Source organism: Pongo abelii, chromosome 2 (assembly GCF_028885655.2).
Source record: "Pongo abelii isolate AG06213 chromosome 2, NHGRI_mPonAbe1-v2.0_pri, whole genome shotgun sequence".
Classification (NCBI taxonomy): Eukaryota; Metazoa; Chordata; class Mammalia; order Primates; family Hominidae; genus Pongo; species Pongo abelii.
The window spans coordinates 199,193,866-199,221,822 of record NC_085928.1 but is presented as its reverse complement, the minus strand read 5'-3'; the positions used below and the strand labels follow the sequence as shown (position 1 = coordinate 199,221,822).

The 27,957-nt window shown below is 38.9% G+C and overlaps 1 protein-coding gene across 1 annotated transcript in view; it reads right to left on the bottom strand.

Moving 5' to 3' along the window:
- TPRG1 (tumor protein p63 regulated 1) overlaps window positions 1-27,957 on the bottom strand; it is a 163,906-nt gene that overhangs the window by 99,862 nt on the left and 36,087 nt on the right. Inside the window, exons 3-4 of the mRNA XM_054553124.1 lie at window positions 17,354-17,572; window positions 9,542-9,633 (exon numbers count right to left, since the gene is read on the bottom strand). Coding sequence (XP_054409099.1) covers window positions 9,542-9,633; window positions 17,354-17,563 — 302 coding nt within the window. The 5' untranslated portion in view covers window positions 17,564-17,572. The remainder of the gene's footprint in view (window positions 1-9,541; window positions 9,634-17,353; window positions 17,573-27,957) is intronic.

Here is a 27,957-nt window from a genome sequence, read left to right as displayed (position 1 = left end):
AAAAGGAAGAGACACCCATAGGTGGCTCTCATGAAGGGGTAAGAGCTGGTTCCCATGCACCAATGCACACCATGTTAGAGAATAAAGAGGGGCTGATGTAAGGCAGTGGGCAGCGGCAATGTGTTGGCAAAGCTGGGAGCACACAGCCTTTCCGAAGGCATTCAAAATTAAATTTAAAAAAACGGACCAGAGTGGAAATGGCCTATGGATCCCCAGTTTGTGACTCCAGAAGAGAATATGATCCAAACTCCTTAGGCTACCATTCAGAATTCTTTACGTTCTCATTCGTTCCTATTTTTCTAGCTTGTTTCTAGTTCTCTCACTCTTGCTCACTATAATCCAGCCACATTGAACTGTTTGTGATTCCCTGAGCCTGTCTCTGTTACTCCGCAGGTAGTCTTCTCCTTTCCGGGAATGTTTTTTTTTTTTGTTGTTGTTGTCGTTGTTTGAGACAGAGTCTCGCTCTACAGCCAGGCTGGAGTGCAGTGGCACGATCTTTGTTCACTGCAACCTCTGCCTCTCAGGTTCAAGTGATTCTCCTGCCTCAGCCTCCTGAGTAGCTGGGACTACAGGCCGCGTCACCACGCCTGGCTAGTTTTTGTATTTTTAGTAGAGGCAGGGTTTCACCATGTTGGCCAGGGTGGTCTCAGTCTCTTGACCTCGTGATCCGCCCGCTTTGGCCTCCCAAAGTGCTGGCATTACAGGCGTGAGCCACCGTGCCTGGCCTTCCAGGAATGTTTTATACCATCATTTCTTTTGGAAATCCCTTCTCCTTTTAAAATCTTGATGTCTTCTTTACCTAATGTAACAATACACAGTGAGTTTTATGTTCCCGTGAGATCATTTGTAGGGCCATATATCAGCATGTATCATACTCTGTTGTGACTTTGTTTACATGTCTGTCTTTCTCACAAGACTGAAAGCTCCTTGAAGATAGAAACTGTGTCTTATTTATCACTGTACTTTCATCACTTAGGGCAGAGTTGGGTTTACAGAGGGAACTCAGTAAAAAAATAAATAAATATATGAATGAATGAATATAAATAAATACTACTACTAATAATAGTAATTAAAAGCCAACTCTTACATGACATAACATACGGCAAAAAACTGTTACAAGCATTGTACATTATTAAGTAATGCAATCATTGAAATAACCCTCTTAACATCCCCATTTTATAGATCACAAAACTGAGGCCCAGAGGACATAAGAGATTTGTACAACCATGGCCAAATAGCTTGTAACTGATGTAGCTAGGCATTTCACTGCATTAGACTCCTTTCACCTCTTGACTTTTTCTGAGTCCTCCCTAATTGGTAGCAGTCATGAGAAAATAAACACTTCCAAGTACATTTGTGACTGTAGCAACTAAGTGCCCTCACTGTCTTATAATGCAGGTCACTCAGAGACCATTAGCTATCAGGATAAAGTTGCTGCCATGGTGAATTTATAGAGAAAAGCAATGTGTTTAATTAAGTGGTTGTCAAAAACACCCACCCAGTATAAATGGATTCTGGCAAGAGAGATGCTTTTGTTGCTGCCAGAGTCCTGCCACAGGTCATTAACATCTTGATAGATTTGAGGCACTTTCTAGCCTGAATGCTTTCACCCAAAGACAGAGGCAAGTCTTACTGGGCTTTGAGTTGCTTGGAGGCCCATGGACACAGAGGCAGGACACAACGGATGGACCCTGCTAGTATCAGCCAAGGGCTTCATACAGTGGATTACTTGATCAGAACTAAATCTGAGCCAACTGGGTGGTAAGTTCTGAACCCAGCCATGTGCCACACACTGTACTAATCACTGGGAACTAGGCTGAGATATGCTGAATATAAGTGACTCAGAATCAGGCCCTGCCTCAAGGAGTGCCTTCTTCACAAAGTGCACAATGAACTACACTGTATCGTATAATGTGAACACAAAGAAGGGAGATAAGATTATTCCAGTTGAATCAATATGGAAAGGCTCTATGGACTTGGTATCCCTGAATGACAGGAGAAGGCCGGGTCAGCAGAAAGAAGGGAGAGGCATACAAAACAGAGGAAACGGGGTGAGTGCAATCATGAGGCCAAGGGATAGTACTGGAAATTTGGGAAACAGCAGGCAGTTCAATTTGACTGATAGAATTTGTAAAGGCTCATAATGGTAAGTAAGGCTGCAGCGAGAAACTCAGTCATGACATACAAGGGCTTGTGGATGCAACAGACGTATATGGAAGCAGCGAGAACCCACTGAAATTTTTATGCATGAACATGAGAGTGATCTAGACCAGTATACTTCTCAAATTTTAATGTGCATAGGAATCAACTGGGGATCCTGTGAAAATGCAGATTTGTGTTCAGTAGGCCTGGCTGGTGTGAGGACTAAGGGTCAGCATTGCTAACAAGCTCCCAGGTGATGCTGGTGCTGCTGAATTCAGGATCACACTTTGAGTAGCAGGGGTCTAGACTAGATGAGCATGTACAAAAATCCATGGGGTTGAGTAGAAGATGCAGTTCAGAAATGGTAGTTTCCATAGTATTTTCATCATTCAGTTCCTCATGATTTAATAAGGATTAGAAATCTCTGATTTCCAGTTTATCTATCTTTTTGCTTTTTAATTATTGGTAGTAGTGTTTTTATTATATGATTAGTTTAGCAATCCTGATAACATAATGAGACTGTGACAAGGTAAACGTGTGATTGGCTTTAGTCCATCAGCATTGCCCACCATCCCTTACAGGCATTTGACTTTTTTGTTGTTCCTGGTCAAAGACTAAATAAAGTCAAATGAACAGCAAAAACCAGAGAAAGATCTGGAGAGGAAAAGGTCTCTGAACCTGCCCAATGAACCCCTGATCCTCTTCCGTGTATACAAAAGACAATCAACAAAGAAAACAGACACAGGCACAAACATTATTTAACCAATTTGAACTGCAGTGATCACTGTATTGGGAGATGAAAAAAAATCACAAAAGGCAGCAAGAGCAGTGTAACGAGAAGACAACTAGCCTGGGAGAGAAGTGTCATGAAGTCAAGCCCTCCTGTGACCCTTAATAAGTGGTTGCCCTTCGACAGGTCATTTAATCTCTAGGTTTCTTCATCCATAAAATAAAGCCAATAGTTCCTCCCTGCCTTCTCCCATGGGTCTGTTTGAGAATTGCATAGGATAGTAGGTGTGAAAGCGATCACACACACTGTCACTCGGGGGACCAGGATACTTAAAAGAGGCAACCCTGTGCCTGGAAAACAGTCCCTGATCACCTATTCTTCAATGTTCCTTTGTCTCCCAGGCTGCCCTTCTTTTTATTTAAATATCTAATAGAGCCCTTTCTTCTGCAGAATCTTTCTAAATTAAGCATAGATGCCCTTCACACTTCCACTTACTGCACCAAATCCAAGAGACAGCATTTCTCTGTTTTTCAAATAAGTTTTTGCCAGAGGAGATCCAGCATGCTCTTCAGGGAATGCCAAATGTGAAAGAGGCAACCCTTGTCCATTGAAGTTTACAATATAATACTGAGGCATGTGTGGAATCTTTGCACAACAGTGGAAGGGCTATTATGGCAAAAGTGAGGACAACATACCAGGTTGGAGCCTTATTTCCGCAACTTTAGAGCTGTGCTACTCTTCTGAGCCTAGATTCTCTCATTTATAAACTGAAGGTAATGTTTCCTACCTCAGACTGTTACTATGAAGATTAATCTAAATGAAGTAGAGACTTTTTAAACTATGAAGTGCTATAGAAATATTATTATTATAGAAATAGCCAAAAATAAATAGGGATGCTTCATATAGTTTCATATATCTTTCCAATCATAAAGTCTTACTCTGCCCCACTGATAGATATTTCTTACTTGGAGATTCAGTTTTGAAAGAATCATAATAAACCCTTACATTTGTGTGTCAGCGACAGTTTGGAGAGTAATTATCTGATAATAGGTGAATGATTGAGTAACTTTATAAAAACTATATGGTAATCAGGAAAAATATAAGGAAAAAACTGAGAGAAGTTCCAATTAGAGAAGATCATAAAAGTTATATACATTTGCACTTTTCACAATAGCAAAGACATAGAATCAACCTAAATGTCCATTAATAATAAACTGGATAAAGAAAATGTGGTACATATACACCATGGAATACTATGCAGCCATAAAAAAAGAATGAGATCATGTCCTTTGCAGGGACATAGATGGAGTTGGATTTGGAGGTCATTACCCTTAGCAAACTAATACAGGAACAGAAAACCAAATACCCCATGTTCTCACTTATCAGTGGGAGCTAAATGATGAGAACACATGGACACATAGAGGGGAACAACACACACTGGGGCCTACATGAAGGTAGAAGGTGGGAGGAGGGAAAGGATCAAGAAAAACGATTAATGAGTACTGGGCTTAGTACCTGGGTGATTGAATAACCTGTACAACAAATCCCCATGACACAAGTTTACCTATGTGACAAACCTGCACTTGTACCACTGAACTTAAAATAAAAGTTAAAAATAATTATATGCATTTGTATTCATAATGACAAATGCATGGACATCAAAACATTTGGTGCATTTTAAGTGCTCAGTAAATGTCATTATTAATATGTAACAATTTTTTGCAAGAATACATAAAAATAAGCTGGAATTATATATTATATATATATATCAAAAATTAAAAGTGGTTGTGCTTCTTTCAAGAATAGTAAATATCTAATGAACTAAAGGACCTATTAAATGGGGAATCTTTGCACAACAGAGGAAAAACTATTAAAACAAGGGCGTATTAAAGCAAACCTTAACACAAAAAAGGACGTATTAAAACAAATTCACCAATTAAATTAAAAAGGCAAACCCTACCCAAGTTCACCCAGCTTTACGGATAGTAAGTAGTAGATCCAGGATTCAAAGCCAAACCTTCTGATTGTGAATTCAGTGCTTTCTCTATGACACCAGGCTGACTCTTCAACTTCACTTTGATTCTACTGTCTATGTGTTCCACAAGGACAGTCCGATTTCACATATTAATTACAGCGAAGCCCTGGGATAGACACCAGGTGGAGTTGGGGGAATAATGAAACATATTTTAAGTATCTTTTATAAAGATGAAGAACAAGAATTACGGGTTTTTAGGTACCTAGGCAACTACTCTCAATGAGGAATAAGAAGAATAAGAACAACAATCGCCCACCACCACTTCACACTAACGTGTGTGGAGGGAAGATGCTGTCTCCTCCTGTCTCTTTAACCATTGTAGACAAAGACACCTCAAGTACATTCTGCTGAAGAGCCACTTTATTGCCATCATATCATACTTTTTGAGATTCCATAGAGTGTCAAGATGTTCTCCTTGGTGCTGGCTTAATGGATCCATTCTAAAAGCATACACATAATTTTTTTTAAATAATCTTTTTTTTTTTTCAGAAGGGCCAATAAGAAAGGTAATAGGAAACTGCAAGGTGGAAATAAACACTATCCTCTCTTTATAGATGTACATAACAGTCCAGGATGAGCTGGCCTGGAGGCCTGAATCCTAATTGGAGATTCATTAGAATTCTCTTAATGGTGTCAGCTAAACTGGGATCTAGCTGAGGTTTAGGGCTGCATCTCTCCAGTGCCCCTCTTGGACTCTCTGTTTATTTTCTTTGTGTTCTCTTCCCAAGTGCCTGCAAACTTATTTTTCTGATTTTACTGAATAATGTGCCCATATCAATTTAGAGAATCACAAAGCAGCTTACCTGAGTTAATTAGAGTACTACTCCTTGGAAAATGGCTTTACCAACTTACTGTTAGTAAAATAAACAACATATGCATTGTTTTATTCTTATAAAATCTGAAAAATTCTCATTTCTCATTCACATCTAGTCCCAGCAATTTTAGATGAAAGGTTGAGGGCCAATAGTGATCTTTATAAAATGGAAATTGATTGCACTTTCTCAACCCTTCAGTGCCTCCCCATCACATATGGGATAGAATCCAAGTTCTTTAACATGATGCAAAGGCCCTTAGGCTCTTCTCCAGTCTCTTCTCTTGACACTTCCCACCTTGCCCTCCTACATCAAACTATTTCTAGGAGTTTGATCAAATATGACTAAAGACTGAGCTGAGTTCATCAATCAACTCACACACGCATCTTTGGAAAGAATTAGAACCCATTCAGCCTCAAGACCAATGCAGGAGTGCAGTCTATTTTCCTTGCTCTATCACTTATATGTTCTTCATTTGGGCACTTCATGTTCTCCAGCCCACATTTCTCATTTATAAAATAGGAATCATAAAACCAACAAAGTTGTCGTGAAGCTAACGTAAGTTCACAGATGTGAAAATCATTTGTAATGTGCTATACACAGTAAAAAGGCTTTTACTCTCATCTTTCTGAAATGGGAATCCTTGTTCCAAAGCCAGGCATGCTAGACAGGCAGCCAGGTTGCTAGACAAGCAGCCAGGAGTGTCCCATCTCCATGGAATGAGTTAAAAGTTAATGTGCATGAAGCTCAGTCATTTTCGTCATACATAAAAGAGAATCTCAGCAGGGCACGATGGCTCACACCTGTAATCCTAGCACTTTGGGAGGCCGAGGCGGGCGGATCATGAGGTCAGGAGATCGAGGCCATCCTGGCCAACAGGGTGAAACCCCGTCTCTACTAAAAAAAAACACACAAAAAATTGGCCAGGCGTGGTGGCGGGTGCCTGTAGTCCCAGCTACTCGGGAGGCTGAGGCAGGAGCATGGTATGAACCCCGGAGGCAGAGCTTGCAGTGAGCCGAGATTGCGCCACTGCACTCCAGCCTGGGTGACAGAGCGAGACTCCATCTCAAAAAAAAAGAGAGAGAATCTTGTGTGGTTGGTGAGGCTAGGGTAGTTGGTCCATATTACAGCTCCTATAATTCATAAGAACTAAATAAATGGGAAGCAAGAAGCCAGGAGTAATTGCAAGCTCTTACCTTTCTGGGCCTGCATGTTTGTTTATTTTCTTTAGTTTTTTTGTTTTGTGGTTGCTGTTGGGGGAGTTGGGATTTTTGTTTATGTGTTCTCATTGTTGTTGTTTTTGCCTTTCCCTGCCTTGGTGTGCTAGAATTTTCAAACAAACAAAAAGGCTTAAATATGAAAGGCCATTTAAATCCTCCATGAATGCTCCTCTTTTTGACAATTATTTTTTCCTATTTTTCTGCTTGAAAAGTAACAGTGGCTAGACTAGGAACCTCATTTATTTGGACCAGATGCCTGAACCGTCATCTTTACAACTAGCAGCTCTTTCCATTGCATAACGCATCTCAGAACCCACGATGAGGTTTTTAACAGGCAAAGAAAATAAACTGTCAAATTCTCACCATGGCAGAAATGACTGATATCAGAACTTTTCTTGAAAGTAGGTTTTAATGGGGAAGAGGAGGTAAAGGATTTTGGCAGAGAGAAGACCAAAAAGAACACCAAGGAACTACGATTTAAAGGGGATGGATGGGTTCCAAAGTGCAAAGGAAGAAAGTCTGCAAGCAAACAAGCAAATACGATAGTAAGAAATTGCATGTATGCAGGACTCATCCCTCATTGTTGTAGTTAATTTAAATAGGTACCACAAAACAAAAGAGAAATGTAAAATGAGTTTCTAGATAGGCTTTATCAACTTTTGAGCTTCCTATTAGGTTCAAGCTGGGTTCAAAGTTTGGGTCTTTGGGGGACAGCTGTTCATACTTTTCTGAAAACTACTGGTGTTACCAATCATTGTAGTTGATGTTAAATCAAGCAGGCAGAATTGTAGTGCTAAGCTTCAATACAGTTCATACAATCTGACTTAGCTTTGGACAATTTATGTCCACACATCTTTATAATCACTGAATAAAAATAATCAAGCAAACAAAAAAAGTATATTTCTATATAAATAAAGCCAATTAAAATGTGCAAGATTAAAGAAATTACCAGTTCTATTATCTGAGAACTCAACAACAGCCTTGACTAGATTTAGAAGTACCGCATTTGTGTATTCCTTCTTGTGAGGGAGATGCAGTGTAGAAACAGATTAGTTAAGTGTTTGCTACTGATTGGATCTCCCAAATCTATATTGACACCTATTCTAATCAAGGCAGACTATTCATTTGCAGAAGTCAAATATCACAATGGATGGGAAGTGGGGGGTGGGAAATGAAATGAGTGTTGGTAAAAGTGAATTAGGAAAAAGCCTGAATTATAGAGTTTTTTTTCATTAGAGGTAACCCAGAAATGACAGAGATGGATAGTATAGAAATGAAGGAAGATGCTACAAAAAAAGAGCCTCTTACTAATGGTTATTACTTGTGAACGAAGAGGGGCACTAACAGCTATTGAAAGTCCACGTGCTAGGCATTTTGCTAATTTACCAATGTTATCTCATTTGGTCCTCTCAAGAATTCTTCAGATACATACTACTATCTCCATTTTATGCATGAAGAAACAAAAACCCAAAACTGACAGATAGGTTGGTGTCTAAGAGTTCATTTTTATTTATTTGAAACAATAGTATAAAATGGTGAGCAATCAGATGAACTCACAGGTGATAATGGTTCTACTTTCCATTGATTGAAAAATTTGTTCTGCTAGCCTGGATGGTAAAACATTCAAGTGTTGCCCTCCTGAAACTTAGTCTATCAAGACACCCTGCCCAGGTGTTAAAGATTAATGATTATTTACTCAAGGTATAGGAATCACTGAGCTTCTCTGCTGAATCCTTTTGTGATCAAGTTACCAGGCCAGAAAACAGAACTTACTGAATTAATCAAGTATCTGAACTGGGTAGTCTAATCAAATTATCTATTTAATATTAAGGCTTCCGTAGTAAAAAAAAAAAATTGCCTTTTCTCTTATTATGGGGATATTTTACTTATTATAAAGACCATGGTATTACTAATATTTACTTGGCAGGTAAAGAGATGGTCGCACAAACAATAGAATTTCTGGGAAGGCTAGAAAGGTAACCATCTTTGTGGTGGTATTTGCAAGCAAAGCTCTTATGGATAAGATAATCTTTGGGGGGAATGCAGGCAGTTATTGAAGCAATAAGGGCTTGAATGTTTGACTCGGTTTTTATCCTAACTCTGGGAAATGTACCTGACTTAGCTATCTTCATGATTTTCCTGTTTTTTTCTGTTCATATGATTATATATAAGATCAAATTCAAAGTATATATGTTGATTGTATCTATATTCTTTCCCAGACTTTCTTTCCATGACACCTAGAATGAGATGATTAGTAGTTCAATGTGTTTATAGGGGGAGTGCTTTTAAATAAGAGAGATTAGAATGAGAGAATTAGGAAGCCAATGTAACATTCTTTGAGAGTGGAGATACAGGCCTGACCTAAGGTAGACGTAGTGATGGTTGAGTGAGGGGACCAGCCCAGAAAACAGGTACAGGAGTCATATCTGGTCATATCATCAGCCACGGAATGCTGGAAAATGTGACTAACCTGATAATGCAATCATTTATCTTATGTAGCAACCAGACAAATTCTACCACAGGTGCATCTCCTATTCTGTCACGGTGATGTCACGGAAAACGCTGTATTTCCACAGGCCTTCACTTAGCTGTAACTACTCACTTTGTCAAGAGCCAGAAGCCTTGAATGGTCTCTCCAGAAGTCTCAGCTATGTGACCTTTCAAGTCTTCCATGGCAGTCTCAATGGCCCCCGGCTGGGTGGAAAGGAGAAAATACCTAGTTTAGAGCAGACTTAGCCCACTTTGCACTTATGATTAGTTAGTATATTCCAGCAGCTCCTCCGGAAAGCTGGTCACAAAGGATATAGTTTATGCAGTTGCCTGTATGCCTAACTGCCTTCCAGAAAACTTAGTCTTGAACTCTGGTAAGCTTTTCTCCTTGGGTGGAGAAAAAGTGGTCTAGGCCCCATCTTCTATAATCTTACTCAGATTTTATTATATAAATGAAGACAGCTACTTTCAGAGGAACAGTTTTTCCAAACAAGCATTATAAAGTTCAAAGCCTTTAGGAATCTGTACGTTTTTAAATTAAACCTTTTTTCTCTTCCTAGAGCACATGTCAATAAAAAACAACATAGCCTCCTTCTTCCAATGCTCTGACAATAAATTTTAGCTGACTCATGGAGATAAACTCTCTCAGTCTCCTCACCTCATTTTCTGCAGCCTTCCCCAAACAGGTGTTACTACTTATAGGCCCAACCATAGCATAAAGATTGATTGTCATCTGTTCTAGCAAGTTCATAGACTCTTTAGCTCAATGACTTTCAAATTTCAATGCCCACCAGAATCACCTAAAGTATGTGTTAAAACATAGGTTTCTGGGACTATACCCAGAGTTTTTTATTCAGCTGGACCAGGGTGGGACCTGAGAATTTGCATTTCTAACAAGTTCTTGGGTGCTGCTGGTGGTGTGGAGGCTGTACTAAGAGAACCACTGCTCAAATGTACTTCGACAGAGAAGGTTGTGCCAACATCAGTCACCTCCAGTGACCCCACTGGCAGGAATAGATGACTCTGGAGGGGAGTTGCCTAGGATTCTACGACAATTTTCCTTACACTCAACCTCCGCTCCCTGTGATGCAGTCTGACTCTTCCAGTCCCATTTGTCCTCTCAAAAATAATACTTTCTTTAATGACTCAACATGGGTATTTTTTTGGGTCTCTCTTCCTGTATTCACATAATTTTGGTCTCAACAAATATAACTTAGTAGTGAGACTAATATTTTTCAGAAGAAAAAATTGTTAAGTAAAGAGTAATGAAATAATCCTAAAATAAGCATTTTATTGAATGCTTTTATGCCAGGCACTTTGCCAAGGATATGTGAAGATGAGTATAATCATGTAGAATTTTTAAAACCTTATTTGCCTCGCTTATGGAAAATAATTGGCAAAGCCTATCAAAATGAAAAATGATCTATCCTTTGATCCAGATTTTCACTTCTGTGAAATTATACTAAAGAAATTTTTGCATATATACAAAATGACATATCTATAAAGTGTTCTTTGCAGCCTTGTTTTTGGATAGCAAAAATTTCTGGAAAAAAACCACAAACATCCCTCAATAAAGGACTAGGGATATATATTATAGGATACATTCATACAATGCAATACGATGAAGTTATAAAAAGTGTGAAGAAAATTGTGTTAATATGGAAAGATTTTTAAATGTATTATCAAATGAAAGAAAACAATGAACAGAAGAGAGGGTAAAATATGCCATTTTCTGCATAAAAAGGAGGAGAGGGAATAAAAACAAATATTTATGTTTGCTTCTATATGCCTAAAGTAACTTTTAAAGGATATATAGAAACTATTAACATTGGTTCCCTATGGGTAGTAAAGAATGTGATGAAGATAGAAGATGAAGGTGATATTTTGCTGTATACCTTTTCAAAAGTTAGACACAAAAAATAAAGCGTGTTATTTACAGAATGAATTGGTAGCCTCTGGAGTTCTATCAGTCTTCTCACTGTGCTGTTCTTATCTTTGGTAAAAATGTGGGTCAAGCCCTTATAGAACACAGAAGGAAAATATACCTAGATTCAGAATTGTACTCTCCCCCATCTTACTATCATAGTTACTATAATAAGTTAACTTTAGTCATTTAGGGCCAAATATAATATAAAAGTATAAATACATTGACTTTGTCTGGGACATCAAGGTTTAAATCTCAGCCTTTCTTATGAGGATCCATTATACACCATTTTGTCATTCTGTACATCAGTTTGCTCATTTATTAGATGGAGAAGATAATAACTGTAACTGAGTCATGCTACAAAACAGTATATATATTATATTATTACATATAAAATGGTAAATACTGATTAATAAAAATCTTTATCATCATTCTCATTATGGCTGATATTAGATAGAAGGAAAATAGTTATACCAGAATTTGGGGATCAAATGTTTACTGTAATTGAATAATCAGCTCTGAGACATCATGCAGCCTAAGACAAACAGGGAAGTACAGTGGAATAATATGTACACATCATCTGACACAGCATAACAGGCAATATTGTCTTTTACAGTCTAGCACTGAATAGTTTTAGTCAAAGCAAACCTACTGGGGGAATTTTGAAAACATATGTGTTTGTTTCCTTACATTTCCTTGAGCTAGACTAGCCTGGGGCCAGTTGTCACACAATGTCCATGTCTGTGCTAATTTTTCTCCGTGTAATGAGCTCCTTAGCTAAACAGGAGTGGTATAGAAAAGAATGTCTCTGCAGACTCAGACACTTGGGTCTCTCTTGTCATGTCCAGACTGGAGTCACTTCGCAGTGAACACATAAAGTAAGAAAATCAGCTCTAAATCAGATGTGATTTTTAAAGTCCAAGCAAATTTGTCTTTACAATGAAGACATATATCCCTTTACAAATGAAGGGAATATATCATATCTCATTGTGGTTAGTTCTCTGCTCTCATAAAGAAAAAAAAAATCATCTTTTTTATAATCTTCACAGGATTTCAGGGTTGGAGGGAGTCAAGAAATCTTTTGCCCAGTGAGATAACTATTTTCTACACCCGAAAGAAGCCCACACAGGCAATAACAATACAACTAATATATTTATTTTTTCCCAATGTGAAAGCAAGACACAGGGAACCCTATAGCAAGAGAAGAGGGAAAGAGAGAGAGTATGAAAGCCAAATTAGTGTCATGGAAGCAATGACATCTTGCTACACAATGGAAAGTCCTGAACCTGCTTATTAAAGTCTCGTTGCTCACAATAGAACACAGACTATAAAAACGCCACGGGGAACCATTAATTAAATATTAAAAGATCAAATAGTTTTAGTCCCATTAGTTTGTATGTAATTTACATTCTCGAGTATAAATTTAGAGATAATTCCCCATCCCAAATCGCTTTCAACTTTCTGACAAGGTATCTGCAAATATAGAGTCCTACAGAGAGTTTAAAAATATCTTTACCCATGTGGACTAAGTATTGTTCCTTTCATAAGAAGTTGCTTTTGAATATCAGTCTCCACAACCAAGAAGATTATCATAATATACCTCTAGTCATTAGCCTTGAGGGGTACTTTTGTTCAGAGAAGGCACTAGGCCTTTTTTTAGATATGTGTAAGCAATAATAGCAGATGAACTGAAACCAAAGGAAAAGGTTATCCAAGCAGACTGATGGCAAGTAGTTTGGATCTTTGTTTCCGTGACTTTTCATTCATTTTCCAAGGTCAGAGGCAGTGGGGTGTGGTGGAAAGCATCGAGGGTCCTGGGTTCCAGGCCTGTCTTCTAGTTCTTGCATGGCCCAGAAGTTGCTTGTTGACCTTGGCACCAAGTCATACCTCATTTGTGTGCATCAAAGGTTGGATTCTGGATTCAGTATTCCTCAAGACCCTTCTAGCTGGGAGCTCCTGAGCTAAGTCAGAGGCACACAGTTTCAGAAAATAAATAATAGGTTGGAAGCCTGAGGAAAGGAAGTAACATCCCAGAGTGACCCATAAAGAATACAAGAGGTTTAAGGGGCCAGATATACTTTTTTTATGATCCAGTATTGAGTGATGTGGTCTAATATATGAGGTTATGATGCTAAAATTGACTTGTTGGTCAATAATTAATTTATGTGTCAGTCACCTCTTTGTAAATCTAATTTGTAATTCATATAATTGAACTTTCTGATTATGCCATTGGCTCTTTACTCCTGGCACTGGAGAAATTGAATAATATCCTGCCTCAGGGAGCCAATGAGTAACTTTCCTTTCTAGTTTAAAAAATTTAAACAGGAAGAAACCTACATATACAACAAAAGTTAAATAAATTGTAGTATATTCCCATAGTTGGATATTATGAAACTATTAAAAATTATATTATGGAAGTATGTTATTGAAATGAGAAATAATAGTTGGCATATAATCCCATTTTTACGCAAGAATTGTGTATATATAAGTAAAAGAAAAAAGAATATGTACCTAAATATATAAGAGCAGATTTAATACATTTTGGTTAAATTTGGGCAGTGATAATCTTTATTTTACTTTGCTTATTTACATTTTCTAATTTTCCTCAATAAACCACTGCCTGTGCAATAATTTTAAAACGTTTTAATAATAGAAAATACCTAACCAAGTAATTCCTCCACTCCATGACTACCCTTCCGAATTTACAACATATATACTTTAAATTCTTACTCCATGATAAGTTGATTTCATTTTAATTGAATCTAATTATAAATTGGGAAACTAGTTCGAGCCCTAGCTTTGTCACTTGCTAGCCTCTTGGGCAAGTCAGTGATCACTAACTACTGTGACATTGAGCAAGCACTCCCCCCTTCTCTTGGCCTTATTTTCCTTTGAGAACAAGTGTGTTGATTAGCTCACTCATGCTCAAAATGTGGTCTCAGGACAGAGAGCATCAGTATCACCAGAGACTTTGTGGAAATCTAGAATATAATATTTTACATGGTAAAGATTGAGAATCATCGACTATATCACCTGTAGATCTCATTTCAGCTTTAAGAAGTCATATTTTATCATGACTCTTTCATAGATTTGAATCTTTGAGACTCTTGATCTTATTGAATTATCCCTTGAGAAAATGAATTAGCTTCCTTTTTATTGCTACAGACCCTACACGTCTACATTTATATCTTACCCTGAAGATCATGATGAGGTCATGGGCCTCTTAATGTTGTTTCCTATTACCAATTACAGAAAAATGGATATAAAGTCAAGAAAAAAGAGAAAGCATTTATAACAACAATGAGATGCCATTTATAAGATGTTGATAGATGTGTTATGCACTTTACTAAGAACTTTTAGAAAGTTAGCTTATTTAAATTTCTATATAAAACTGGTGTTTTATCTATACTTTGTAGATGAGGAAATATTTGCATATACATATAATACCCTCCCCTGACACACACACACACACACATTTCTTTCCAGTTTTTTTCAACTACCACCTATTAGCAGACTTGTGGTTCATAAGCTAGCAAAGCTGGATCTTTTTTTTTTTTTTAAGTTTATCATTATAAACTTCAGTTAAGCCAACAGTTGTATTTTCATTGTTCTCGCGTGTGTGAATGCACATTTATTTTACTCACATGGCAATAAGAGCTCTTCATATTATGTCTGTTGGTCTGAAGGAGGGCAAATGCTGAGTATCTTGGGAAAATCTCCCTATTGGTTCCTAGAGTCTTCAGGTTTACTTTAGATTCACTAATAATTAGAAGATTTTTCCCTCACAAGCTTTTGAGAACTTAAGATTGTTTTCGATACACCTAATGAAAAAGATATTCTTCGCATTGATTGGAATCAGTCATTGAAAACACTTATAAAAGAGCCATAAATTCTATTGTGCATGGTGAGGAAAGTATTGGACTTGGTCCAGAATCTAGCTGCAGCCCTTCCACCAACATTATATGACTTGGACAGGTCACTTCATTTTTCTCAAACTTCAATATGTTCATCTTTAAAACAAGGATGGTAAGCCCTCTCCTGCCTGCCTCCCATTATTGCTCTGGGGAATCAAACAGATAAAGGATGTGAGTTTGCTGTATAAGCTACATGGTGCAACACCAATACAATCATCATGTGTAGTGGATTTGGACTCTGTCAATTTAGCTAAGCTGAAACTACATTTTCCAGAATTGCTTTTTTGTGTGTGTTTTCAAATTAGGGCTGGCAACAAGAGACACCTGTGTAATATTCAAAAGGCAGAATTGAAACATAAGTCGTTTTCCCTGTTGAAGATCAGTGCAGGTCACCATGCACTGTGACAACTCGTGATCATGGCAACTGATATCCTGGTTTACTTAATGGCAAGGGGTAGCCCCTGTACCTGCATCTCCTTCCATCACAGTCAGGCTTTTTTTCTAAGATTTTCCTCTCCCTGGGCTGGTTAAATGTGTAGCTCAGTAATGAAAGCACTAGCTTCTAAAAGTGACTTCACACCATCAAGGTTAGACTTGGTGGGAGACAGACATAGGTTCCAGTTTTTCCTCATAAGTTAAACACTGTCACCAGAAATTCCAGTTTGTCCATGCAATTTTTTCCTATTCCTTTTTCCCTATTTTCTCTTCCCAACTGCCAACTGACTGGCCTATTCTAACTTCAGGCCCAACACCAGATTCAGAGAAAACAACTTTCCATAGTCTAGGCCAGCTCTCATAATTGCATCAGCTCCCAATAATAAATCTTTATTCTATATCACAGTGTGTTCTTCTATCATCAAACCCTGACATCATCAATATCAAAGATAGCACAACTCCAAGAGATGCTTTGATTTCCTTTGCAGCTATATCACACAGCTTAACTTTGCATATTCAATAAAGTTCACATACTTCGGAAAACAAACCATATGCTCTACATATGCAGAAACACTCACACAAACACACATATAGTATAGCACCTACTAAAGCATCTTGCACATAAGAGTATATGCAGTGTTTAAACACAGACTCACACAGGCACACACACACACACTCATTAAGTTGCTTTAGTTAAAACTTTACCTAAACCAAAGATATATTTTGAAAGCAACGAAATCAGGATTTATTAATTAAAGCTTTGTAAAAGTCACAAAACCCTGGCCCCAATTTTTTATGAGAATGAGCTGAAATACATTTTTTTCCCAAAAGATCTCCCACGTACACATGAAAATGAGATGTTCTCTGTTGCCATAGTGTAAACTCCCTGATCTTGCCCCCAATTGATTGTAACCTCTAAGCTAACCATGACTGTGCTAATAAGAATGTTGAAGGATTGGAAAGAGGATCTATAAGTAGGAAGAAGAGCTCAAGAGGGAAAGGTACTAGAAACCTATGAAGCACTCTCCACTTGATTCAAATGCTAAAAGTTAAAAATACTGCTTTTATAACATCTAGATATACAAGCTCCCTCCTGCTTACTTACCCATCCATTTACTTTCCCAGTTCCATTGCACAGGTAAGAGAGCTCAGCTCCAGATGGTAGCTATAGATTTGAGATTTAAAGCTACCTGCTCCCTCCTTGTAATATGAGCATCCCATTGTAAACCTTAGAGAGTCAGTGTGTTCTTAGCAACCCTCTCCACTCCATTATCCATATCTTTTCCACACAAACAATGAATAGCCTCACTGGATTAACAGCTTTGTATTCTAGCTGCTATGGTTCTCTCTTTATGGAATATTAGTTCTTTGAGATCAGGTTTAGCATAAACAAAAACTGAGGAGCCAAAGAAGGAAGCTGGAGGACATACTTCTCCTTAATACTGTCTGTGGAATCAAAAATAGATCTTTAAATTCTCTGAAGTTCAGATCCTTCATCTTTAAATAGGGATAAGGATACCTACTTCACGATTATTATGATGATTACTGAGACAAACGTGAATACACTCAGTAAATATGTGATACACAGAAGGATTTTAAGATGTCTTATGGTGAATTTTTATGTAGTATTTAAGAGAACCAATAAATTTACCCGTGTAGCAAAGTACTTCCGTGAGATATAAGGCTGATGATAAGGATTGGGGTAAAGAGTTGATTCAGTCACACTTGACTGCCTTGAAATCTGTCTTGGCATCGGGTCCTCTTCCTCCATCGATAGGTGGTCAGTCTCAGAGGGTTGGTCATCTCCTTCTTGCTTCAGAGACACAGCCTGGAATCCTTCAAAACTCGCAATTGTTGACATTTCTTCAGCCTAAAACAAGGGCAGAAAAATCTCATTGAAAAAATGTTACCTCTGTACCTGTGTCCTAGCTATGGCAAAACAGAATATGATGAGCAAATGGAATTCCTGAAACTTAAAAACATCTTTCATGTTAACTAAACAGAGGCATTGGTGGATACAGCTTCATAACACAGACTTCTAAATAACATCCATAATCCTGCAAGGTCATTTACCAGAGGAGTGAAGGAGAGACTCTCCTGACAGAGAAAAGGAGTTTAATCCCAGGAGACAGGAAGCTGAACAAGAGAAGAGCTGTGTAAAATAATTACCAGACAATTTCTCTTCAAAATTGCATAGCATTTTTGGTTGAAAATGCACCAGACTGCAAGCTTATTTAAGAGTTAAAAGCAATGATAATGCATTTTCTTGTGTACTTCTTGAGTAATAATAGAGCATAAGAGCACTTAGAACTGAACGTGTTTTTAAACTGAAAAATTCGAATTCTAAAAATTTATTCTAAGGAAATAATTTAGACGAATACCCAAAGACTCACATACACGCACATGCATACACGTGCACACACACACACACACACACACACACACGGTTGTTCAGCTGGGCATGGTGGCTCATGCCTGCAGTCCCAGCATTCTAGGATTCCGAGGCTGGTAGATCCCTTGTGCTCAGGAGTTTGAGACCAGCCTGGGCAACATGGTGAAACCCAGTCTCTACAAAAAATACAAAAATTAGCCAGACATGGTGGCATGTGCCCGTAGTCCCAGCTACTCGGTAGGCTGAGGTGGGAGGATCACCTGAGCACAGGAAGTGGAATTTGCAGTGAGTCAAGATCATGCCACTGCACTCCAGGCTAGGCAACAGAGCAAGACCCTGTCTCAAAAAAAAAAAATAAGTTTGTTCATCGCAACATCGCATCTAATAGAAAAATATACCACGTTATATGTAAAAGAAAAACACACCACTCTATATCTCATGGAACACTGTATATAAAAACATTAGACATTCATGCAACATTGTCTCTAACACCAAAAAATAAAATAAGTATCCATCAGTAAGACGTTGACTAAATAAAATATGTTATACTATAAATACAATGTTACGTTGAAAGTGTGAGTGTATATTTTTATCACAGAAAAATACCCAAAATATATTATAAATGGAGAAAAGTAAGTTACAAACTATTATAAATAATATTATTTGTTAAATAATTTAACAAATAATATAATTTGTTAAAATAATTTAGAAAGAAAGAGAAGAAAGATAAAGAAGGAAAGGAAGAAGGAAAAAAGAGAAGAAAGAAAGAAAGAAAGAAGAAAGAAAGGAAAGAAGGAAGGAAGGAAGGAAATGTATCTGCATATGTATATACAGGCACACGTGTATGGCATAACGGATTTAAAAATGTCTAAAAAGTGGGCCTGAAAAGAAGTAAAATCAAATATAACAATAGTTATCTCTAGATGACAGTGTTAGAGGTGATTTTTATTTTTGTTTGCATGTCTGTGGATGCTAGTAATGATCACACATGGTTTAAAAATAAATAAAAATAATACATTGGTTTCTATTTTGTACACATAAAGCAAAGCAAAATAAAATAGAAGACACATGTTAGCTTAGTATGTGCACTCAAATCATTTCAAGCTGACAGTGAGCATGTTATCAACGCTGCCTAGAAAGTGTCATGTCCATTTTCACCATGAAAGTAGGAATGTCATATTATTCTCAGAGTCACCTCCTTATTCTTAAACAAAAGTGGTTTTTAATCCATTTCCTTGGTTCTTGTGAAACAAAGGAAGGTGAGAAAAAGCCCCTATCCCCAGCAAGCTTCCGCTTTTGAAATTGGGATTAACTAGGCTATTCACAAGAGGTAAAAATAGTATGATCATATAATTTATTAGCTAATTTTGGATATTTTGGAATGAAAAGGGTGCTATTGGCAATTAGGTCAGGATGATAGGAGTGAACTGGATGGCCTCAGGCAAATGTGGATCTATATACATGTTCACTCTGAGGATTTGAATGTAGAAAACACAGCTAAGGTAACTCACAAGTGGAAAGGCTTATGCAGTTTGCTTTATATGTTTCTTAAGCTTTATATGTTTTCTTATCCAATCTTTCCAGCAATCCTAGAAGAGCTACTTACTCTTTCCCCGTCTTTCTGAGGAACATAGAGTAGATGGGAACCACCCAGGGTCACACTTTGATAGTCGTAGTAGCAACTGGCCTCCCAGCCATGCCCCCAGTATAGCACACCCAACATCTGCCTTATGACAGAAAAGATGTCTCTGAGCTTTTAGGTGATCTTTTAAAGTTAGGTGTGCAAAAGGTAGAAATTGGTCTCTGAGAAAACAAGGAATGAAGAAGCAGGAGAAAGAGTGTGTGTGTGTGTGTGTGTGAGAGAGAGAGAGAGACATAGAGAGAGAGAAAGAAAGAGAGACAGAGGAGACACTCTGACCTCCCTGTCCCCGGCAGCTACATGCTCTATTTATGCAGGTCTGCCACCTTTATCACAGTGGGTGTTGGAAGGAAATGCATTTCTAACGTTCTCTATAACCTGTGAAGGAAGGTTTGTGCCATTGGGGAAGGAAAGCCTGCTTCTGTATTTGTGCACTCTGTGAACACACGCCTAACAACAGACATCTGCGAAAGGCTCCTGTGCCTGGAAAACAGAGGGAGGATTTAATTAGCACCACTTCCTCTCCCTCAGGCTGTCTTCTCTGGAAACACTTGGGGAAGCTCTGTGCTCTGAGACGAAGCTGTTTGAGATCCAGGAAAGAAGGAAACTCTCAGCTCCGTTTAAATTCTCACTGCCATAAATAGTGGGAAAGTTGAGCCCAGCTATCCCAGTCCAGAGTAATTCCAGCTCTGTTCCAGTCACAGGAACATCTTAGAAGAACAATAAATAGAACTTCCTCAACTTCCCCAATAGGAGAAGCATGCTGCACATCTACACATTCCACTCTATTTCTCATGACCTCTGGCCCAGTTCATTCCCAATTCAATAGTAAGTGCTCTTCTATCCCTGCATAGGCTGTATTCCATGAAATGCTAAAGGTACATTAATCCCAGTAACAGATCAAAATCAAATATTCCATTGCTTTCACGTAGATCAATCATCCCCTGCAACAAACTCATTGGGAGCCTTTTAGAACTGAAAAGATTTACTGTTCTGTAATATTTCCCAGTAAATTTATATCTTCATTTAGAGAGTAAAGGCAACACATTCAGAGAGTAAAGGCAGCACAACTTCATAGGAAAACAAAGGGTCAAAACTTAGAAAAAGTAAATGATGTTCACAGCTTTTTTTTTTTTTTTTTTTTTTTTGAGACAGAGTCTCACTCTGTCGCCAGTGGCACGACCTAGGCTCACTGCATTCTCCGCCTCCGGGGTTCATGCGATTCTTGTGCCTCAGCCTCCAGAGCAGTTGGGACTACAGGCACGTGCCACCATGCCCAGCTAATTTTTTGTATTTTTAGTACAGAGTGAAACAGAGTTTCACCGTGTTGGCCAGGATGGTCTTGATGTCTGGACCTCGTGATCCACCCGCCTTGGTCTCCCAAAGTCCTGGGATTATAGGCATGAGCCACCTTGCCCAGCCAATGTTCATACTTTTTAATGGAATCTTCTCATTCCAGGGAATTCATGTAATAAAAACTACCTTAAAGAAGCAAAACACTACAATATTAACTGCTTATTCTGAGTAGTAATGAAAAATTGAAAACCAACTAAACACCTAGTGTTCAAGCAATGGCTAAGTATATCCAATTGGTATTGTACAGACATTCAAAATAACACACAAACGTTGCAGTAGCACGAGATTAACAGTTGTATCTTCTTGAGTGAAATAAAGCAGGAAACCGAAAATATTTTATCTGGCAATGTTCCACTGAATAATTTCACATTGGTAAAGACTAGAAAGAAAACATTTATATTTATTGAAGTAGTGGATGGTGCGTCAATTTTTGCTCTTTTAAAAAAATTAAATGGCAGTAGTGCTGATTTTTTCAGCATTAAAAAAAATCCCAAATAAAGCCTTAAAGAAGTACTACCTTGCTTTTGATTAGACAATAGAAATACTATACTTCTCAGCTGCCAGAAAATTCAGAACTAAATTTAATATAGTATTATAGTAAATAACTTATTTCCAGATCCTGGTCTAAGTATAACTGCTTCCATTCATAAGAAACTTCATCTATCTCTCTGAGACTTTTTCTAATAATATTATAGAAGCATGTAGGGCATAAATTATAGCTTAAAAGTTATTGTCTAGTTCAACTTTTTTATTTGGCAAATATTGAAACAGACCCCGTGAGATGAAGGTTGGCCACGGCCACACAGCTCCATAGAATCAAAACATGCAACCAGACCTCTAGTTTTCTGGACTCCAGTTCACTGTTCTTTCCTACTCTTCAAGTTGCCGCATTTAGAAGAAAAGCAAAGAAACGGCCATCAAACTTATGCACTGGCAAACTGGAGGCACTTTTGCCAAATGTCTGAGGCCAGTGAGTTCTGGGCTCAGAGATACAGCTTCCATGAAGCAGGACCAATCCCCAGCTTCCCGTGCATCAGCAGTCCCACAGCGAGCGCTGCAGGCTGAATGAAGCCTTTCTCTTTCCCCCAGAACCAGGTTGACAAATCCTTTAGACACAAGAAGCACAGTGCCTGAGGTTCACAAAACTTTTAGAAGCCCTTGAAATATTTTACTTTCTTTTAAAATGAGAAGGAAAAAAACGGTTTTTAGGGTCACAAATTTAAAAGTTTTAAATCGTTCTCACACCAGAAAAAAGAAAAAGTAAAATTTGTAAGGCACCCCAAACCTATTACATTTTGCCTAAAAGGGAAAAAAACCACATAATATTGAACAGTTGAAAGTTAGAGAAACAGAAGTTTTAATATTGATGTTGTTACAGTGGGAAGACAAAAGGTTTGCGGAATGGAGATAATAATGTGGTCCTGGCTCAAATCCACATTCTTTCTACTCCCATTTCCCATTTGATTTTTCATTCTGGTGCTTCATCCTAGACTGTCAGAGCTAGCCTACCCCCGGTCCAGAGCTTTCCAGTCTCTTCATCATTGAGGATTCTGCTCCACCACATACTGAAAGATTTCTGTCCTACAGAAAAACCGCACGATCTTAAAACGATTCTTTTTGCTTTTTTTAAAAGCAAAGACAGATCCACCATAGTTGGCCCCCAGTAAATATTTGTTTCTCAGAGAATTGGATGAATAACTACCTGAGAACTTTTTAATCAGTGTGAAAGGCACCCTGAAAACTCCTAATCAGCTTGAAAGGCATAGCCAGCCACACTTAGTTGCCAGAACTTGAGTCAGAGGCAAAGAAAAGGCACGTTTGGGGATGTTTTTCCCTCTCACAACAGTTCAATAAAGGCCAATTTGAGGCTGGGAGCAGTGGCTTACGCCTGTAATCCCAACAATTTGGGAGGCCAAGGTGGGCGGATCACCTGAGGTTAGGAGTTCAAGAACAGCCTGGCCAACATGGTGAAACCCCATCTCTACTAAAACTAGAAAAATTAGCCAGGCGTGGTGGCAGGCACCTGTAAATCCCAGCTACTTGGGAGGCAGAGGCAGGAGAATTGCTTGAATCTGGGAGGCAGAGGTTGCAGTGAGCTTAGATCACACTACTGCACTCCAGCCTGGGTGACAGAGCGAGACTCGGTTTCAAAAAAAATTAAAAAACAACAATTTGAGTATAACAAAAAGTATCATACTTCAGATTTAGAAAACAGTATTGGCATTAAAGATGCTTGTCTTCTCCCAGGGCTATTTCATGGTGAACCTCTTCACAAGAGCCGTGTCATTCTCCATTTCTTCAGCACTACCTGCCCCCTTTTTAAATCTAGTTTTCAGAAAGTCCTTCTGGGCTGCTGGCCCTCTCTGCCTGCCGGACCAGCTGCAACACCAGGCACTCCCTTGCTTTTTTCACTTGTTCTGTCTGTCTCCTGATACCTCCAGAAGTCACACAGGATTTTTAACAATCCTATTGCAGGTATCTATAATATCCACAAAGCTTTTGAAATATCAATAGCTACTTGATGATCATTACTCTCTCTGTGAACCCTTGGGAAGAAAAGCTGGCTTCACTGCCTTAGTCCATTGCAGCTGCTAGAACCAAACACATGGGGCTGAATAATTTATAAACCACAGAAATTTATTTCTCACGATTCTGGAGTCTGGTTATTCCAAGATCAAGGCACCGGCAGATCGGTGTCTGGTGTGGGTCTCTGCTTTCAAGATGGTGCCTTTAACATTGTACCTTCCAAAGGGGACAAATGCTGTGTCCTCACGTGGTGGGAGAAATGAAAAGGGTAAAAAGGGCCTAGCTAGTTTCCTCCAGATTTTTTAGAAGGCACTAATCCCATTCATGAGAACAGAGCCCTTATAGCCTAATCACCTCCTACAGGCCTCACCTCTTAATATTGCGTTTAGGGGATTATGTTTCAGTATAAATCTTGAAGAAGACACAGACTTTCAAACCATAGCATCCACCTTTTACAAGTAAGGAAACTGAGGCCCAGAATGGTTGTGTGTCTCTTCTGAACTCTCAGTTAGTTAATTACAATTTAGTTAAATAAAGAATGAAATTACGGTAACCACAGAATTAAAAAATCTTGTATCTAGAGCAATATTTGTGCACAGGCAGGGAACTTAGAAAAGTCTATGGCTTGTTAACAAGAATGATGACTCTGTTGCAGATGGGATAGCGATGGGAATAGGAAGGAAAATCAGGAGTTAGTCCCTGTGGCCTGTGTGTAGTCAAAGATGTCAACTGTGTTTTCTCATGCTGACACCTCTACCCCCATGAAGGGGTTAACAGTCTCAAGGTATATACCCAAAATAAAAATCTACTTTTAATTTTGACATTTTGTAAAGGTAATTTATGTGAATTTATGTGTGCAGCCTTCCCTGAGTCTCTCAGTGAGAACAGCCGAGGGATGTGCAGTGGATAAACAACAATACTCTAACACCTCATAACTCTCCAACAAGCCTGCTTCTGTGCCAGTTGAGATAATAAAATTGGCAAACAATTCCTTACAATTTCACATTTTGTATATTAGTGATAACATGCCAGCAGGGCTGCTGTCTGTCCTGGGGGAAAGCGGAGTTGACGGAGGCTTTCTCCCCTCCCAGCCCCACCTGGGCCAGGCAGAGTCCTCTGCTCTGCTATAATGTGCTTTGACTCAGCAGCAGATGGAAAGAGGGCTGTGGGGAAGAATACAGGGCTAGGCCAAGAAATGTGGGTCCTCACTCTTTTGCTGTCCCCTCAGAGTGACCCTGGGTAGGTCACTTTCTTGCTTCCCTTCTCTGCACTTCAGGTTCCTCTCTACAAAATAAAGGTGAGACTTGATTGTTTGCAAGTTGTACTCCTGGATACTATTCATTGTTTTTTTTGTTGTTTTTTTTGTTTTTGTTTTTTTTAAGATGGAGTCTCGCACTGTTGCCCGGGCTGCAGTGCAGTGGCACGATCTCAGCTCACTGCAACCTCTGCCTCCAGGGTTCAAGCGATTCTCCTGCCTCAGCCTCCTGAGTAGCTGAGATTACAGGTGTCTGCCACCAAACCCAGCTAATTTTTTTGTATTTTTAGTAGAGACGGGGTTTCACCATTTTGGCCAGACTGGTCTCGAACTCCTGACCTCATGATTCACCTGTCTTGGCTTCCCAAAGTGCTGGGATTACAGGCGTGAGCCATCGGGCCCAGCCCTGGATACTACTCTTGAGGTTACCTGAGGGGTTCATGGGTGGGTTTCCCAGTCATCAAACTTATTTCAGTCAAAAAAGATCCATTTATCACTTACTGGATTTCTTCTGAAGCTTTTATTTGGGGGAAAAATGTTCAAATTTGAAAACTGTCAGATTAAATTATTCATACGTTTCCAGCTCAATGAGTCTACAAGATTTGATTAATTTTTCTTCAGTGTCCAGAATGTTTTAGATGGAAGCCTATAGATATTGTTCATAAGTGGTTTTCCCTATATCATCCTCATCATGTGACTCCAACTGAGCAAATTGGTTCTCTTGTGATTCAAAAGCTGTAAGGTCACAGGAAGAAGATTGTGATAATGGTCATGAATTTGGGTGCCTCTTGTGGAGATTATAGGGTGTTGTTTTATGACTTCCCTCTCAAATAAAAATCCATATAGACCAGAGATGCTTGGGACATGCAGAGTGGAGAACTGGGCATCTCACCCAGTCTAGGGCCAAAGACATGCTTGAGCCTCAGTAACTATTCTTGTACTTAAGAAGGAAATAATTCAAAGTTCTATTGAGCTTCTCACAGCATGTATTTATTTTTAGAGAGATTTTCTCAAAAATACATAAAGAAGAAAATGATAAAGACAAAGATATTGACTAGAGAATTTTTTGAGATTACAGATCCCTTGAGATGAATTTTCTTAGACATTTGAGTGCATGCTTCTACCACTCATCCAGTTTGGGTTATGATAGCACTTGAGTTCTTGACTCCCGTGGCATTGATCCTACTATTCTGTAATCACCATTTACTTTCCTGTCTTCACTAGTGGGCCATGAGCAATTCCAGAGCAGGAACTGTGCTGCACTAATCTTCATAGTCCAGCACTTAGTATGGGCATGATATAGAGCAGCCATTAAGTTTAAATTTCTTGGATGGGTGAATGGATACCCTGCCTGTTTCTTGGCAGTGCTTCAGATTGGAAGCACAAGGCTTAATTTCTTTTATCTGTGCGCATTACCTCATACACAGCGAGTGCTCAGTAAATGTTTGTGGACCGAGTAATGAAGTTCTGTGCTAAAGCATGAACAAAAGCATCTTCTCTCACAGACACACATAGGAACTCATACCACAGTCTTTAATCTATAGAAGCTCATAGTCTAGTGGAGGTGACAGAAACATGAGCAGATAATGGCAGCCTTTTGTGATACAGCCATGATGGGAGTATGTGCACAAAACACCATAGAGACAGAAGATGGTGAGTGGGAAGAGGGGAATGCGAGTGTGGGAAGTTAGAGGTGTGGAGTAAGGCACCTCAGAGCTGACTGTACACTAGAGGGTAGGTGGAGGACGTTCCAGGCAAATGTGTGAGGTGTGAGAGGAGTGTGTTCCAAAAGTGGCAGGTAATATGGTGTGTGCAATTGAGATGTCAGCCGCCCACCCCCAAACCCAATCCCTTGAAGATCTGGTTACAGTTGGTGAAAACTAACATTTTGCAATGGGAGGAGAATCTGAAATTCTGCTCACACTTTCTCTGTATTCCCTTCTCTCTGTCATCCCCTCCACACCTGCTGAGAATTTTCTCACAGTCAACCCACTTACACATTCTGGCCTTAGCACTGTAAATATTCCACTTGCCTTAAGAATTTCATGGGGTTAACAACTTTATCAAAGATTTAGAGAGGTCATGGAGAGGTGTGTCACACTGTGTCTGGTCCAATATTGTATCATTCATCTATTTCTCACTTCTCTCTTTTCAGAATAACAAATTCTTTCTTGTTTATGTGTTTGGTTTTGCTTAGAAACATATCTACTTAATCTACATATCCAGATCTCTTGGGTTCTCCCCTTCACAGCCCCTGTCCAATACTGAAATTCCCCTAGAGGGATAAATTCTAGAGCTAGCTATTAATATAAACCTATATAAGGATTTGTGAATTAGAAGAGAGTTGGCAGGAGAAGCATCTGAAAAAGTAAAACAAAACCACTCTGTAAGCCAAATATTGAATTGAGTGACTTATCTCAGGCAATAGCAAAGGTGTCCTACTTTGCAACTGGCCTGACCCAGAAGACTGTGAGACAGAAAGGGGGCAGAAAAGTGGTGGCATTCTGGGGAGTAGAATAAATAAGACTAAGTCACCAGTCCCCCAACCCCAACCAAACACACATACAAAAGAGAGAGAAAAATATAGAAAGAGATGAAAGAGCAACACGCAAGGCTAAAGATGTTGGTCCTGATAATGCACTCGGAGAGCCTGTAAAGACTCAGATGTTTTCTCCATATACAGATGAACAAGAAAGAAGCAGAGAGATAAAAAAATCAACGAATGCCAACAGCTGAGACCTGCAGTAGCCTTTGTTATTTTCTCTACAAACTAAACAGAATCCCTGATTTTGAATCTGCTGATTCAGAAGCTTGGTGGTGTCAACGCCTAGACATTAAAACAAGCCTCTGTCCCAGTTATTGAGACATCCCAGGGGAGTGTGTAGATTAATGCCTACCAGAGATTACTACCTTCCCAGCATTAATCCTGGTGCCAGGCAGCAGTGAGAACAAACATTCCACAACCACACGTTCTTGCCTGGGAGTTTTGTTTAAGGAAGTCACCCCAAAACCTCAGTTTCTTGTTAGACCAACTGTGAGTTTTCACACACAGCTTTTATAAAATTCAGGGAAAGTATTCATCTAAGT